The sequence below is a fragment of the Apaloderma vittatum genome, unplaced genomic scaffold, assembly GCF_000703405.1.
Source record: "Apaloderma vittatum isolate BGI_N311 unplaced genomic scaffold, ASM70340v1 scaffold21976, whole genome shotgun sequence".
NCBI lineage: Eukaryota > Metazoa > Chordata > Aves > Trogoniformes > Trogonidae > Apaloderma > Apaloderma vittatum.
Window position 1 is genome coordinate 1,738 of NW_009723635.1, and position 11,622 is coordinate 13,359.

The 11,622-nt window shown below is 47.2% G+C and overlaps 1 protein-coding gene across 1 annotated transcript; it reads right to left on the minus strand.

Moving 5' to 3' along the window:
• Window positions 1-2,901: 2,901 nt before the first annotated feature.
• LOC104276041 (phospholipase-B 81-like) lies at window positions 2,902-10,662 on the minus strand (the record flags this gene model as incomplete). The annotated part of the gene is made up of 5 exons (XM_009872202.1): window positions 2,902-3,164; window positions 4,103-4,209; window positions 5,348-5,533; window positions 10,211-10,351; window positions 10,462-10,662. Coding segments are annotated over 5 exons (803 nt in total), but the record flags the coding sequence as incomplete, so codon positions are not given.
• Window positions 10,663-11,622: the final 960 nt, after the last annotated feature.

The window sequence follows — 11,622 nt, forward strand, 5'->3', positions numbered from 1 at the left end:
ACCCAGCAGGACTGGGCTGAGATCTGACGCAGCAGCACAGCACCACAACCCTGACGAAGCCACGGAGCTGGTTTCTCCCCAGGCCACGCGGTGCTGTCTTGCCTAGACCAGCGCTGACCTGAGTCCTGGCGCAGAGCTCTTTGGCTCCCAGGACAGAGGGTGCTGGTGACAGATCTTGTCCCCTGTGAGAGTTGCAGCCCTGGAGCGCCAGGCCAGCAGTGCCTGTGTGCTGACCTGGGAGGGGGAAGCAGGAGTGAGTTTGTTACTGGACTGCAGAAGAAGGGGCATAGTAAAGGAAGCAAAATATTTGCTTTAGATGTGGTAATCCAGGTGGTCTTGCCAGAAGGATTCATTTCCTCTGTAGGCATTCTCTAGTGACTGAGCAGCAGGGTTCTCTTTGTTATTACAAGAGAGGTTTATCCCAACCACTTCCCAATTCCATCCCCTCCCACCAAATAATCCCCTCTCCAGCCACATCTGAAAACCTTAGGTTTAAGAGGCAGAAGCTGCAAGACATGGAAAAACCTGGAAGGAGGGAGATGAAAAAGGGGGCCTGCTTCTGCCACAAATCTTCTGCTTAGAGCACACTTCCCAGTGAAGGGAATAAGATGCTGAAAGAGACCTTTTAACTTTAAATAGGTGTCTTGAGAATTCAGCTTCTTGGCTGTAGGTCCTTGCTCAAAGCTTTGTCCTCTGATCCCATCAAAGGCTAAAAAAAAAAAAAAGTAAAAAATAGCCACAGTCACACAGATCAGAGTCCCATAGATGTAAACTTTACTGATAGAAAAGGGCTCTTAAAAGCAGAACCCTCTTTTCCCCACAAATCTCGGTTTGCACACAAAGCAGCTCTTGCCCCAGGGTAAAAGGCTCAAACTGGGAGCAAGACACAGCTCCCATTGCCATGGGTATTTACAAAGGGGCTTGTCACATCAGCTGCACCCCTCCCCTCGCTGCAGAACAAGATGCAACACAGTAGGCAAGCTTTTAAACAATGCATTTCTATTAGTGGTTTTATATAAGACTGGGTGAAAAAGCAGTAAATACAACCTGCAATGTTGCTGTGTTGCCTAGGAGCAACAGTCCAGTAGCAAACAGCCACCCTGCAGCCACTCTCTACTTCCAGTCTCAACAAGCAGCTGATTCCTGGGTTCTCTGCTGCCAGGTCAGATCCCTAGGCTGCCCTTCACGACCCTTTAAGCATTCTCCTGGCTGCCCACTGCAGCCTATTCATTGCAGTCGGTGGCAGTGGCTCTAGGTCTGCCAGTCACCAGCACAGGAGTTGAGAAGAGTTGCCTCAAGGCAGAGATCAGGAGCAAACACCTGAGGGCTGCACAGAAAAGGGCTTAGTTCGTATTTGGTGCCTAGCCCAAAAAGCATCAAAATTGCTGCCCTGTAAGGATGGAGCTGCAGAGGCCCAGTGCAAGCTCAGAAAGCTGACAAAGCAGGCAGTGGGTGAACCACCTTTGATGATGGGCCAGCAGGAACAATGGATGGGCCTCCCCAGGCTCCAAGCAAACACCACAAGGTAAGTCACAGAGGGCAGGCAGAGCTTCCCTGCACTTAGAGCTGCCAGGGCCCACGACCAACATCTGGCTGTTTGGTTGAGTGCTGGTGCTCATGCTCAGGGGTACATCCTAAGTCCCTGGTGCCCCACTGCCCTTCACTCAGCACAGCTGGCAGAGGGCAAGGAGGGGAGAGGGACTGGCATTGCAAAAACATTACATGGAGGTGGTCTGTGCGCGCAGAGCTGGGGGCAAGGACAAGCCACACAAGGGGAAGGGCTCACACAGGGGCTCCCTGCGGTCCCAGCTGTGAGCAAGCAAGACACCTTCACACACACACTTGAGCTCACTCAGGACAAGAGGTAAAGGAGGGGGTGCTGTGTTTAAAACACCATGACTAGGAAAGCCTCCCTGCCTCTGCTAGAAAGCCCCCGTGCAGCACTGCCCTCATTTTTGGCTCACAAGAGGCACCAAGTGAACATCACACACCTACTCCCCTCTAGCACAGGCCCAGCTGCAACTGGCACATGCACCAACACACACCCTTGCAGTGTGGCTGTGTGTGCCCAGGTACCACAGCTGAGTAATCCTGCCCGCTGAAGAGTAGTATCAGTCCCTGCAGGGATTTTTTTTTTTTTATCCTCATCAAAATCTTTGCTGTAACTTCTGGTCTGCCCTTGGCAGAAATCATCCCTACTATGACAACCACATATTTAGGTTAGAACCTCACCCACGCTGCAGTCATTCATTCCCTTCCCCAGCACACAAGCTAAACTCCCAGGATTTGATCAAAACCTCATGAGCTCATTCTTCACCTTCGTACCACAGGGCAGTGCTGTGCACAGTTTATCGTGCACCATCAAGGCCATGAGGAAAGAGCTGGTTTTATTTTACCTAATTACACAAGTAACATCTAGCACAGAACAGCCCACTGTCTCGACTCCTCAGTGTCAACTCGGGTAACTCTGAGCAACACGTGCCAGCCCCCCCAGCCATCTCACCGTTTTCCTTCCCCACTGCTCCCCTGTGGCCTGAGGCAGGGGGTGACAGGCGTGTTTCCGAAAGCATCTGCCTGCTTTCAGAAGTCACCAGGCCCATCCCTTCACTATCATCCACAGCCCAGCCTGTGCACACCACTTCAGTGAGACAAAAGAAATCCCGCAAACCGAAAACCATGCCCTGTAGACAACCGGAGAGAGATCCCAGCTTTGACTCTCTTTGCTGGTGCCATTCCTGGATGAGAAGCAAGGCACTGCTCAGACAAAAGGCAGACATCACGCCAGAGGAAGGGCCACTTAAATAGCTCAGAACAGCAGAACATGCATTGGGCTGCACTGAGGTGGCCAATGTCAGCCCAAAGTGCCCAGCAGGCATGACAGGGGAAGGCAGGTAAGGCACAGGGATGTGGACATCCAGGTCGATTTATTACATAGAGCAATAAAAATTTCCATTTAAAAAAGAAATAAAAACCATTCAGGAATATTGATGCTGGTTTTACAGGATCGGCCTCATGGTGACGAAATGAAAGTTGTACAATTCTGGCAGGCCCTGGTGTCGTGTGTGGTTAAACCGTCTCCAGGTGAAGACAGGGAGACCGCCCTGCACTGGGGGGCCATTGATTGCGGTGGCTGTGAAGGCTGAAGCCAGGCGGAAATCTGAAACCTGCAACAAAGGACAGGAGCTCAGGGCAAAAGGCTTTGCTTGGTGTTCGACATGCACCCTTCCCACAGAGCAGGAACAGCTCCAGGAGATTTGACAACAATCAAGAAAGCCAACAAGGGGAGATTCAGAACAGCCAGCACTGAAGGGCAGTAGCAGAGCACAAGCCCACGCTGCCCTCTAGCCCTTGCTCTGTCCAGGTTGAAGCAAGACAGCATAAACCCCCTCAGGACAATCCTGCCTGAGTTTTCACATCTCCAAAAGAGCTGGAGCTGCAGCAAGCGGTCCAGAGGGTCTGACCTAAGCTCTGATGTGTTCTGAGCACCTGGTTTGTCCCCTGGGGCACTGCGAAGGTCATTCAGGAAAAGACAAAGGCAGCACAGAGTTAACATTGCTGCCTGTGCTCTGCCTTGTTCCTTCATCATCTCCCAAGAGGTCCCCAGCCTGCTCCATCTTCCCAAACTTAGAGACACTAAAACTACCTTTAGTGTTTTCAGCTGCCAGGTTTTGCCTCTGCTCTGGGCTATTTCTCTCAATGGCCCTCTCAGATGCCCTGTCCTCCACCCACCCAGCCCATTCTCCCTGCCTAACTGTGCTGGCAAAGGCCCCCCAAGCAGTGTGCACTGACCCACTCCCTTACCACACACTTCTACACAGCAATTTTCTGCATCCATCTCTTCATATCCAGCTCTGGGAGCTCCTACTAGAGACTCCAACAGGCAGCTGGCCTGGGCCTGTGCAAGCTGACTGGTGTCAGGGACAGGAGACAGGACTCCAAACAGAACTACCATTGCAGGATCTGCCCAGGCACTGGGACAGCATGAAAAGAGGCAACAGACAGACCTGGCCATGCTTGCCCCAGTGCAGGGAAACACACTCTCACAGGAGCACAAACAGGCTGCAGCAAACAGTCAGCAGATACTGAAACTGAGAGAATTTACCTTGGAGTCATAGCAGCCTGCAGGCACTGGAAAAGAAGGATTCAGGTCTTCCCGGCAGCAAATGGTGTTGCACGGATTGTGTTCAGCATAAGGATCACGCTGGTAGTCTGGGGAGAAATGTGACAGGGAGGGAAGGAGGAAAACAAGTCAGTCCCCTCACAAAAAGCTGATGCCAAGTGCCTGAGCCAATAAAAGCCGGGTAAGCGCACCCACAGAAATACAGGTCTATCACATCACTCTCATGCTCCTTCCCCAGGTACTCAGCCAGAAGTCACAGGGCGTTAAGCTCCTAATCCAATTCCATACAGCTATTTCTGCATCCCAAGGGCACCACCGCCAACCTCTAACCACAAACATCTGCAACTCCGCATGAGGAAAGCTTGTAGGAACCTTGTCAGGTGACAAAAGCCGAAGAGGAGGGGAGGGGAGAAGTGCAGCACTGAGAGCCTTTGTTTTCCTGTTCTTTGTTTTCCTGTTCCTGGGACAAAATTAAGCAGCAAGGAGCAAAGCCTTTGAACACCCATTGTAGTAGCTGCAAGCCAGGAGGGGAAGATGGACAAGCCTCAACATCTATGAGCGTGCTGCTACTCACAGCCCAAACAAGTAGCGATACTCCACCCTGGGAGAGGCCTCTCAAACCCCAAGCCCAGTAATCAGTGTGTTCCCTATAATTGGGAATAAAAATATAGCATCTAAAGCTATCTGTGCATGGAGACGGGCTTAGCTAGAAGTTAATTAGGCTGGTTTTAATCCAGTTAAGGAGAAGCCTGTCAAGGAAAAGCAGGGCAGAGCTTTACCCACGAAAGATCATTTCCCTGAACAGGGGAAAACAGATCTGGAATTTTGCACTAAATTCTCTGGTCTAATCTTGCCTAACTGTTGCTTAGGATTTAAGGCTTTCAAGATTGACAGGCTGTAGATATATTAGGCAAGAGCAGTCCACAGAGTCTCTTGGAGCATCAGATGCTCTCTGTAAAGGTCAATGAGCAAACCCAAGGGTCCTTGTTCTAGAAGGAACCCAGTCTTGTTTCTGTTGGAGTAATTTTAGCCTAGTTTCCTACCTCAACAGTAAGCTTATTATATTTTTGCTTTGTGTATACTCTGCACCTAGGGTAACATAGCTCTGATCTGTATGTGAAGCTGCAACTTCCCACTATAATCCAAAAAATAAAATCCCCTTCCCACTATAATCCAAAAAATAACACTGTTTTACTAAGATCAGCTCCAAATCAATACATGTCTTACTGTTGTATCTCATGATGTACTTCATGCCTTCCAAGCTGGTCACCTTGCCCTGGTCTCGACGGAAGATTTTTGCTCTTGGAGCAAGCTCGTAAGAGAAATCCATGCCATACTTCTCAACATATGCTGCATATCCACTGAGATTGTAAATCTTTTCATGGAAAGGGATATTGTATGAAGGCCAGTAACCTGCCAGAGACAAAATTCAATCTGTTAAATCATTCAGAAAAGATGAACGCTCTTGCTTACATCAAAAAAGAAAAATAAACCTTTTTCCACGCTGCCTTGCCTTGAGAGCATGTCGAGGAATAACATGTCAAACCGGTTTGAAGACAAGAAATTAAGGCAGTAGTCACTGGCATGACCAGGGTTGATTCCCAGTATAGCACCACTGGAGACTGTACCCAGGCAACCTGCCCCTAGACTTCCAGCCTGAGGACTCATCCTACAAAACGGCTGAGATCAGCCTTGCAGGAGCTTGAGGTGAACAGACAAGAGCAGCCACAGTCCTATTGCAGAGGTTTCCCTGCATAACCTCAGGAGTGTTAAGATCATTCATCAAAATTCCCAGCATGAGGCTTGAAGTCACTCCCTTTCTTCCCCTCCAGCTTCCCATCTCACCAAGGCAGAGCAATTCACCGTGCTGTGACATCAGGGAGGGATGGGTACACACACACAGACCACGGAGCCTAGAGGGGTGAAGAGGAGACAGGCCAGTGTACACACGCACGCAGACACGCGCACAGACACACACTTGTGCAGTGGTGGCTGGAGAACTGTGATAACAGCTATCTTGCAGTGATAAGGAAAGATGAGGGGATAGGTGCATGTTTGCCAGTATCTACCTTTGAGGGTTAAGAGATGATTGATCAGCAGAGCAGAGCCCTGTCCTAACTTTTCGAAGAGCAAGCATGAATCCTGCTGGTTTATAACTTTAAAGAGCAGGGTTACCACCCAGCAATCTAGAGAGAATTTTAGGTAGGTGACTACAACTGCCTGAAACAAGACTAGTCTAGAAAGGTGAAAGGCTTGTAAAGAGCCAGGAGACCATCCAGTTCAGCACCTGGGTACAGCAAGTCCTGGATGAAACAGAAATACATGACAGGGCTGGGGCAAAGGCTGGACTTGATCTTCAAGGTCTCGTCCAGCTGAAACTGTTCTATGATTCTATGATTTACACCTTAACATTGGGTAATTTGTCAATTTTTTTTTTTTTTGCAAGGCAGGCACCAAGGAATGCTTAGACAGAGAATATATAACATGAGCTAGTCCTAAGAGCAGCACACTTTCAGGTTCTCTCCAAAGCACGAGCAATCCTGGAGGGGACATTGCTCTTCACATCACACACACCAGGATTTGGTTTGGAGATTTACTATCTAGATACTGGTAAACACAGCACTCCAGGTATTAACATCAACCCAGCAAAACGTGAGGAGTCTGGCTCTAAGATGCTTAAGAATATGAACTGGGAATCACTAGGAGCAACAGAGTGAGACACAAACTGAACTCCCTGAAGGACAGATACGCAGACATCATCAGCACCGGAACGCTGCCTGAGTGGAGGAGACCTGACCATCTCAGGTCCTGCCTAGCACGGGGCAGATGGGAATACCCTGTCTGCTGGCATTTGCTTACATGACCTAGAGCCTACGTGAAGGAAACAGGCTGTGTGTACCTGCTGTGTTGTAATACAGGCACCCTCCAGAAACGAGCTCACTTGCCAGCCTCTAATGACACAGGCTGGAGGATACAGACCCATCAGCTTCCAAACCAGTAAGACATAGCTGGGATTCCAAAAGGTGCTCTTGGCACACGAACGCAGTGCACACAGATGACCCTCTTCTCCTACCTGGAAAAACTTCTTGCTTAAACTGCTAAAACAGAGGAAGCTATTGAAGTTCTCCACCAGCAAGAGCACTTCATGTCTCAGGCTCTGCAAGACTGCAAATCCCACGCAGACAGTGCAGCACCCAACCTAGGGCAGGCTTTACCCAAGAGCTGCTGCCAGAGAAACCTGCTTGTTAGGTCTGGCAGGGTCAACAGTGGCAAAACCAAGTCAGAGACACAGTGTAAGATTGAAGGGGAGATGAGAAGGACAACATGAAGGCACCAAAACTCACTGAAATAAAATGCTTTCCTCTTCTGCCTATCAGATCTCAGCAACAGAGAGGTAGAGCAATAAGAGTATTACGTGTATGGTGGAAGAGACTGAGATCTCAGGTTCTGATGTCTTGCTTTTGATGTTGAAATCAACATACTACTCATTCATCAAGAAACATGAACTGCAGCCTGATCCTGTGCCCTATCCCCCTACTGCCCTCTCCCACATATTCTAAAGGATTCCTGAGTTTTCTCTGTCAACATACAGAAAGCACCTTGACATTTTTGCCTGGGAAGGGCAATGTAAGAAATGCCTGGCTTTAAAAACTCACCTGAATTGGCTTCGAGAGCAAGTTGACAGAAGCCATAAAAAAAATCACCTTCCCATTTTCAATTTCACAGAAGAAAATGCTTCCTTTTCCCTTAGCCACAAGGCTTCCTACACCAATATCTGTTTTTGTTCACCTGAGAACTCAATTCTCATTCTCTGTTTTTTCTAGGTTTCTACCTGAAGGAGGCTTAAAAAGCCAATGCCAGTACAAACTCACTCTAATCAGGCTGGAGTGTTAGAAGTGTGTTGTCTTTGGGTATCAGCTACAGGGCAATTGCAGAGTGTGCCAGCTACTCTACAAACACTTGAAGCCAGCACTGCTCTTGAGAAAGACAAACTTCCCACACCTGGGCTGCTCTGAGCTCCAGGGAACAGGGCAGTGCCTTCAATGGGACTTCTCTGGTGTCTGGTGAGGCATGAGAGTCCAAATCTGCTGCTGAGAGGAGCAGCACTGGCTTACAGCAGCTGAGGCCTCTAAGGCAGCACTCTGTGGTTCTCAGCCCACCCTGTGTGCCAAGGGCTGCCCTCCCACTGTTTAAACTCCCAGAGACTGACAGTTGCATTATCCAATATTCACAAGGTGCATTAAGATACCTGGGAAAAGCCACACTGAAAATGTAAAATAAAATGTATCTTTTAACACGTGCCACCACCTTTGAGAACCGAGCAGCCACAAGATCCCCTAAGAGGGAACAAGCGGACACTGCGTGCCAAGTCCAGCGGTCGGGCTCACTCCTACAGGGAATCCCACACAGCAGCTCTCAAGTGACCTCAAGAAAGTTCCCTAAAAGGAATCCTTAAGGAACCCTCTAAGCCTGGGCTGTCTGCAGAGGCACAGTACTGCCCTGCCATGGCTGCACTGCCCAAGTGCCAAAGCTAGAGGCTCTCCATTAGCTTGTTTGTTTGTCCACGTCACGACTCACAGCACAGAGAAGCCGAAGGGATTTCACCACCATCTGAACTACACACAAACACTGGAACGTAAGGTACAACAGCCAACTTTCACATCTTCAACAGATAAAGCAGCCACAGAAGCATAAGGGGGAGACATGGCATTTTTCCAGATTGTCAGTAAGAAACATCTCAAAACTATACTGACATTGTGGCAATGCCTAAAGTAAGTCAAAAAACCCTCCAAGGACCAGATACAAGGAAAAGTTCCAAAGGGAAACAACCTCAGCTGCTAACAGAAATGCATTTCCAGTCGTTTTGATGATTAAGAACAATTTATCAATTCATCTCCTCAGCATGTGATTAAAGAGGGAACACTGGCACACACTTTACACTTGAATTTGTGGAATGAGCTTAGGCTTCCGGATGCTGACATAAAATGTCTAGAAAACACTTCATCGATTCATCTCCTCAGCATGTGATTAGAAAAAGGAACACTGGCACACACTTTACGCTTGAATTTGTGGAATGAGCTTAGGCTTCTGGATGCTGACATAAAATGTCTAGAAAACACTTGTGAACGAAACCTGGCAGTAGGTTTTCTGCTCCATAGATTTCTGTTTGGTGGTTTTCCATCAAGATGTTACGAGCCTTGCAAGTGGAATAAGGAATCTTTTAAATAGCAAGTATTTATCAGATAACAGAGCTCCAATAAAGTTCAGGAACTGAATCTAACACAGAACTTCTCTCACATTTGAAAGTTCATCTCCTTGTAGGGCAACGCACTTGCCAAATACTTCAGGTATCCCACAGCATCACAATTATTTACTACGGTTTCAAATAGACTCTTTTAAACAGCAAGTATTTATCAGATAACAGAGCTCCAGTAAAGTTCAGGAACTGAATCTAACACAGCACTTCTCTCACATTTGAAAGCTCGTCTCCTTGTAGGGCAATGCACTTGCCAAATATTTCAGGTATCCCACAGTATCACAATTATTTACTACGGTTTCAAATAGACCTCAAGTTTTTCCTCAAGAGTCTTTAAGACAGGACAGCAAGTATTTATCAGATAACAGAGCTCCAGTAAAGTTCAGGAACTGAATCTAACACAGCACTTCTCTCACATTTGAAAGCTCGTCTCCTTGTAGGGCAATGCACTTGCCAAATATTTCAGGTATCCCACAGTATCACAATTATTTACTACGGTTTCAAATAGACCTCAAGTTTTTCCTCAAGAGTCTTTAAGACAGGACAAAAGAATACCAGGAAAAAAGCAAGACAAAAGAAAGAAGCTAAAGTCTATTTTTCCACACGCCTTTCTAAGAAACACAGATTCTCACAACATTTCTGCCACAGAATTCAGGAGAAACGAATGAAACAAAACAGACCTAGAAGCAGAGGGATGCTCACACAAAGCTTTCTAGATTGAAACCCAGCACCAGTGTTCAATAAACCCTTCCCAGGTACAAAGCACAATCCTCCAGCAGCTGGCACAAAGCAATGGATTTCCTAAGCCAGTAAGTTCCTAGAGGAGCTATTACCTTTCCGGAGAACATTTGTTTGATCAGAATACTCCACAAGGGTTGGGATCTGCTCAACAATGTACAATGCACCTTCATCAAGGCTCTTCTGCAGCTTGACCTTCTTCAGGTCCAGCACCATGTACTGATTGTTGTAGGTCCCTGGGTAGGAGAAAAAAAAGAGTTACATGTCCTGCCTAGGGAAGGAAAGGGTACAAGAGGGAGAGAGAACACAGCTTTTTTCCCTAAGATTCATATGAAAGTGTATTTACCAGAGTTACACTTCGAGAAGGTTTCTGCCCAAGCTTTGCCACCGTTTGCCATCATGTTAGCAATGCGGACCCTCTGCCAAGCCAACAGGGATTCAGGCACCACTTGCTTAATGAGGCTTTGGTTGAACACACTGTTGGTAGTCTGCAGCATCACCAAGCCGCTGCCAAGGATGTAGAAGTCGTCCAGGGACACCAAAAAACCTTAAACAGCAATAATGCAAAATTTGTTACCTTTGTGGACCTTTGATGTACTCAAGGAACAAAACAAAGAGACAAGTCAAAAGGGTATGAATGAGTCAACATGCCTGAGTTCCAGATCAAGGTGTACTAATATTAAAGATGAGGTGGTGACTTTTGCAAGTACTTTAAGACCACCTGTCCGCACAGTTTCTCATTTGTCGTGCTTTCAACATACAACCTAGTTCTTTGTATAGAGCATTTGCTTCATGTTTGCATCGCAAGCCTGGAAGTTTCTCCTTCGTGTCAAGCTTATGCTGAGGATGACAAACTGTAAATGCCTAGTGAGTGTTTCTAACAAATAAATTTCTTCTAAAATAAAACGAAGAAAAGCATAAGTGCAAACTCCACAAAGAGATTTTCGTCAGCTAGTTTTAGTTTTAGATTTTTATTCTGTAAGGACAACAGGTATTCCTTTAAATTGATTCCTTCTGGACTAAATCAAGCAAAGCAGAAAAATCTTCCTTCTAGTTAAATCTTTTTCCAGTCCAACTATTCCTAAAAGTATCTCCAAGAAATGGGCACCTCTTAAACCATAAAGCACATCATGTATAGGAGAGAAAGTCCTATCTGTTCCTCTTTCCAGCACGTTGTCATTGTTTTTACACCTAGCAAACTCAACGCACAGATGGATCTCTGGGCAGGATCCCCTTCCAGGTTCCATGCCAGCAGAAGTTCTAGGTCCAACTGCAAATCCCACGCCAGGAGGTGGCACACAGAGCTGCAAAGGTCAGCTGTAATGCCATGGATAGCACAGTGACTACTTAACAAAGTAGAAATAACTTGACTTTGAGATTCCCCAGCAGACTGCCAGGTTGGGGAAGAAAAGTAATTAACCATGCTCCTGATGGGAAAGTCATCCAGAGTCTGGTCTCTTGCTAGTCAGTTTTTAATGGTATCGTTCTTCAAAGAGTACAAAAAGCG